Genomic DNA, 6000 nt, shown 5'->3' with positions numbered 1-6000 from the left:
CCTGTTACAGAATTTGTATTGGGGCTGGGAAGCTTTATGATACGCCTCTGACCTGAGCCATACTTATCCTGACTCCTATAACTCTACTGATTGTTTTTTCCTTCGCTAAATTCTCTCCTCTACAATTCTTCCAGAATGCAACAGCCAGGTAATATTTCTATCCAACACCAGTGCCTCTACCCTGTGCCAGTCACTTTATGGATATCTCCACCCTGTGCCATTCACTACACTTCTGCCTCAACCCTGTGTCAGTCACTGATGCTTCCATCCTGAACCAATCACTGCACTGCTGCCTTCACCTTGGGTCAGTCACTACACCCATGCCTCCACCCTATGCCAGTCACTGAACCAATACCTCTGCCCTTCGCCAGTCTCTGTACTGGTTGTCCATACACTATAGAATGCAATTTAAACTCACTACTCTCATCTATAAATCTCTACACAGTGCTGCACCACCCTATATCTCCTCCCTCATCTCTGTATACCACCATACTCATGCTCTCTGTTTTGCCAATGATCTAAAACTAATATTCTCCCAAATCCAAATCTCGCACTCCAGTCTACAAGACTTTTTATATGCTGTAGCACTTCTCATGAATGTGTTACTCTGAACAATCAGGATAATTAGCAATATTCACGTTTAAACATGCCCTATAACACAACTTTTTAGGCTCTCCTATTACATTCCATTTACCCCTCTTCTACATTATTCCAGTCATCCGTCAGTATCCCCTACACCCTGTACACCCTAATATACCCCATAGCTGTACATACAAAGGTATCGACCGCTTTATGTATACTACCCTAACTATATAAAAGGTGGCCGACCATTGGACAGGAAAAGCATTTTTTACCTTGGTGTAATTGCTATTTCCTCATAGATTGTAAGCTCTTGTGAGCAGCGACCTCACTCCTAATGTTTGAATTGTTTATTAGTTTATTATTAGGTAAGGTCTGATTACATGTACCTTCTTAATTGTAAAGTGCTGCATAGTAACATAGTTTGTAAGGCCGAATGAAGACAATGTCCATCTAGTCCAGCCTGTCTATCCTACTGTGTTGTTGATCCAGAGAAAGGCAAAAAAAAACCAAGAGCAAAAGCAAATTAGCCCTTTTGGGGGAAAAACTCCTTCCCGACTACCTAATGGCAATCAGACTGTTCCCTGGATCGACCCCTAATATTTCCTACCTGCTGTGTACACAGACTAACAGTTAACCTAAGATTTATAACCTATAATATCCTTCCTCTACAGAAAGACATCAAGTCCCCTTTTAAACTCCTCTATGGATTTTGCCATCACCACATCCTCAGGCAGAGAGTTCCACAGTCTAACTGCTCTTACAGTAAAGAACCCCTTTCTGTGTTGGTGAACATGTTGGCAATAAATAAAGATTAATATTATATGACATTTTTGTCGGCTGTCTCCTCATCTCTATGGAAGCTCATTCTCCTCCGCTTTTTTCCTCCAATGCACGTTGACATTTTTTTCTTTTACAGATCAGCTATGGAGCAACAGACAGGATCTTGGGTGACAGACATCTTTTCCCACATTTTTTCCGGACAGTTCCAGGAGATTATAAAATTTATGAGCATTTATGTTTACTCCTGAAACACTTTAGATGGAATTGGGTTGGAATTATCACGTCTGATAACGAGAGTGGAGAGAGAGAATCCACCTTATTAGTGCAATTCCTATCATACTATAAGATTTGTGTAGCTTTTATAGTTACAGATATGATTAAAGCTTTTCAGAGTATGAACACTAATTATAAAAAGGTCATTGAGGTAATAAAAAATATTCCTGTTAAAGTGATTATACTTTGTGGAACCTACCATGATCAGATATTCGAATCTCCTATAAGTAAATGGCTCAGTCATGTGACCATGATCTTCACTCCTTCCTGGGGACCAAATATTGTTCTCATTGAGAAGTATCCAGAGATCTTCAATGGAAGCTTGTCCCTGAAAACATTCTCAAAACACAATGCAAAACTAAAGCATTTCATTGATGGCTTCTATCCTTTAAACTATCCGGAAGACCTGTTACTTGAGAACCTGTGGATGACAATATTCCACTGCGCGTCAGGAAAAAAAGAAAAAGATACATTGTATGAAAAGATTTATGATATATCCCTACACAACTGCACAGGACGGGAGCGGATTAAGGATACCTGGAATTACTTGCATGATACAATTTATGACCCAGTATTTAATGCAGTGCACATTATGGTCAACGCTCTACATCAAATACACTATTCCCAAGACAACCGGTCTAGAACAGACGCATCCTATCAATTCCAGGTAAATGATAGAAATATGTTTAGTGGTATAAAACAGCTGGTGAGTCGGTCTTCTCCATTTAGAGAACATAAGTTATAGTGAAAGGTACAGTGTTTTAAAATTTTTATATCTTCTTCAGTTCTCCCTTACTTGTTCCTTTTATTATAGCCATAGTTGGTTTTGTTACTCCATAGATGATAAATAGTTATGGGCATATATTGCTTGCATAAGTAATTCTAAGAAGTTTTATGACTATTGCTGAGTAATTCACTAAGACATAATAGACACTTACGTCTAGTGAAATATTGTACTTGTTAAGGCATTGATTATGGATTTGTTATTAATCTAAACCAATTTGGCTTAGAGCCAGTGTTGTGGGGGCTACTATCACAATGTGTATTGTCCCAGAACCAGAACACCCCAGTGCAAAGTTGTCATGTGGTTGCATAAAGCATATTTTTCATATAAATAAATCTTATTTGTATAGTGCCAACTTATTATGCAGTGCTTTCAGGTAATTTTTATTATCCATTACCCCCCACCAAGCTGGGTGCTCATTTTACTGACCTTGGAAGGATGGAAGGCTGAGTCGACTACCCTAACCATTCGGGGATTGAACTTGTAACCTTCAGGTCGTGAGTGAGAGCTTACACTCTACGCCACACGAGGCTCTATATGCATAATATATATATTTTTTGTAAGTGGTATCGTGCTGATGAATCGTCTCTGCATGCGTCCTTCCAGGTATCACTTACAGAACTGAATTGTGAGTGACAAGTGGATATTGTAGTGCAGTCTGAGTGAAGCACCACAGCAGAAGCTAATCTAAATTGTACTGTGCATGTAAAGAATTGAATCTAACTGTTAGCAAAGATATTCCTGCTACCAACTAAGTAAAAGACATTCCAAAGAGCTTTGTAGGCAGTTGTTTCAGTACGTCTGCTAAAGCAGACACCTTTAAAGTTATGATAACCAAATGATCATTCATCTACTGCTCTTTTGCAATACCTCAGTACTAACTTCCTTCTCTGGGTCATTACGACGCAGGGATACCACATGTGTAATTTTGTTTTTAATTTTATACAAAAAAAAAGGGAGAAAATAGTTTTTATTTTTTTAATATTTTTTTTTACTTTTTAAATTTTTTTTTGTCCCTTTAGGGGACTTCCACAGAGACCCATCAGGACCCCCTGATCACATTCTGGGGGTCTGATGGTGACAGCCCTTTACATGCTGCAGTCGCATAGACCGCAGCATGTAAAGGGTTAACAGCAGAGATTGGAGGTTTTCTCCATTCTCTGCAGTGTAATAGCGAGTGCCCGGCTATCCTCTGACAGAGGGAGCCCCCTCCTTCTGTCAGCCCTTTACGTGCTGCAGTCTCATAGATCGCGGCATGTAAAGGGTTCACACAGCAGAGATCAGAGGTTTTCCCCATTCTCTGCTGTGAAAGAGCTGGTGCCTGGCTATCCTCTGACAGCCAATCACCTGCTCTCCCTGCCATAGAGACCATCGGCTGGCTTCTGACAAGCCGATGGTCTCCATGGCAACCTGTAAATAAAGCAGTGCAGAAGTTTGAAAATACAAGCGGTAGATTTCCGGCAGATCGGTAATATCTTCTTGTTTCTGTTTTTCAGGGTCCTGCACTATTCTGTGTGGGTCTGTACAGGCAAAGCAAAATGCCACAGCTTATAGACGTGTGCTCTGCAGGTCCCATAGTGAAACATAGCCCGGAAATCTCCCGGGCTATATTGTTATGGGCAGTGGAGCTCGTCCCGGAAAATTTCCGGGCGTGCCACTCAAGGGGTTAAAGGGTTTCTGTCAATATTGCAGCCAGCCTGGAATTGGGAACGCAAAGTAGCCCTGAAAAAAAATTACAAAGTGGCCTCCTGTTATACCGTGCTTTCCCAAAATGAAGACCCTGTCTTATATTAATTTTTGCCCCAAAAGAGGAGCTAGGTCTTATTTTCGGGTATGTCTTAATATACTTATAGGTCTAAGTCCCTCCCACTGCTCTCCAGAGCTCCAATGCACTGAGCTGTGGCATTGATTGGCCAATTTATAATTCCCGCCTACACAACGTGATGGCTGTTATTGGTCCTTCGACCGCTGCTCGACTAATCAATGCAGCTCTCAATGAACAAATCACAGCCACCAATAGCTTCCTGGAGGTTGGATTTATAAATCCCATAACCAGGAAGAGATGTTCTGTGGGCGTCCGAGGACTGCAAGAAGTGCATCAGAGCTTCAGAGGGCAGCGGGAGGGACCTGGACCAAGCCTGTGAGGTAATGTATTCCTTTTTTATGTAATGTATCTAGGGCTTATTTTCAGGGTAGGGCTTATATTTCAAGCCTCCCAGAACCAGGGTAGGTACCCCCCAAATCAGGGTAGGGCTTATTTTCTACATGATCTATGTAGTCTAATGCTTATGTATATTATCAGTGTGTTTTATGCTGCATGAATATGAAGTGTATTGCCTAGCTGCAGCACTGAATGGGTTACTGTCTGGGTTATGTCTGGAAATGCAACTTGTAAGTCATGTGACCTTGTCATATAAATGTGTGTGCAAGATGCATGATTGGAGCTTTTCAGCTTTTGGCATTTGTTTTTTTGGCTTTTTGGAGCTGTACGGAGTGTGCCTTTGGAGTGTGGCCCACATGCATGTACCTTCAACCTGCATGTGGTGAAGATGGATGAAGAGGAGAGGTTGCCTAGAAGTCTTTCCCTAGGACCCCTACCCAAATGTGTGTTTGAATCAGAAGTCAGCTATGCAGAGTTCCAGTACTACAAGTCATGTGAGTGACTGGTAGAGAGTTCGTGTTTCTCCTATGGAGTATCCTGTCCAGGAGTGGTGCTGCACAGATAACGTAGACTGTGGGGCCGGTGTCATTCTATGTCTGCCTCCCTGTCCTCATCACAGTTTTCCACCTACACTTATTTTTCATCCAAAGTCTTGTAACTGATGCAAGTATCTTCAAGTAAAGTTCCCATTGTCGACTGTTCCCGGCAATGGCATGTTTTCATGACTGCCTGTGTGTATGGAATCAAGTAAGCAACCAAACCCTTTTAATAGCTTGCCCTCGGCCCCTGGGGCTCGTTCTCTGGTTACCCTTTGAGTGGGAGACGGTAGTGCCACAGTGACAAGGCCCTACTCTAATCCCTGCTGTCTCCTAGGCCGAGACCCACAGCTCAGGCGCTGCACTGGCACATCTTAGGCCTTTATGATGGACATTAGAGATGAGGGAGCACCAAAATGCTCGGGTGCTCTTTGCTCAAGTCAAACTTTTCATAATGCTAGAGAGCTTGTTTCAAGTAACAAACTCCATTGAAGTCAATGGGCGACTCGAGCATTTTTGTATGGGACCGATGCTCAGCATAGGTCATGACTTGTCAAACACCAGAAAACATCAGAAAGTCATGGAAACACCACAGAAATGGATAGGGAAGGGCAGGGGCAGCATGCATGGCTGCATCTCAGGCTCCCAGGTCCCACTATTAAGCCAAAATGGGGGCAAGAGTCTGGCTTCACCCCACTAACAATTTACTTCGGACAAACCCTCATTAGCAAGGCACACGCGCTGGCACATCTTAGCTAAGCACCACACTACCTGCAACCAAGGAGAATCACTGCCTGCGGGTGACACCGCTGCCTCTTCTCCTGGGTTACATGCTGGCATTGCTGTCCAACCCCCCCCCCCGCATGATCCTGCGTCCAGAGCGC

At 42.7% G+C, this 6000-nt stretch overlaps 1 protein-coding gene across 1 annotated transcript in view; it reads left to right on the top strand.

Annotated features, from left to right (window-relative positions):
- Window positions 1-6000, top strand: part of LOC136581799 (vomeronasal type-2 receptor 26-like) — a 43984-nt gene that overhangs the window by 13467 nt on the left and 24517 nt on the right. Inside the window, exon 2 of the mRNA XM_066582422.1 lies at window positions 1499-2302. Coding sequence (XP_066438519.1) covers window positions 1499-2302 — 804 coding nt within the window. The remainder of the gene's footprint in view (window positions 1-1498; window positions 2303-6000) is intronic.

The sequence above is a fragment of the Eleutherodactylus coqui genome, chromosome 11 (assembly GCF_035609145.1).
Source record: "Eleutherodactylus coqui strain aEleCoq1 chromosome 11, aEleCoq1.hap1, whole genome shotgun sequence".
NCBI classification, from domain to species: Eukaryota; Metazoa; Chordata; class Amphibia; order Anura; family Eleutherodactylidae; genus Eleutherodactylus; species Eleutherodactylus coqui.
This window is presented reverse-complemented; position numbering and strand designations above follow the sequence as displayed.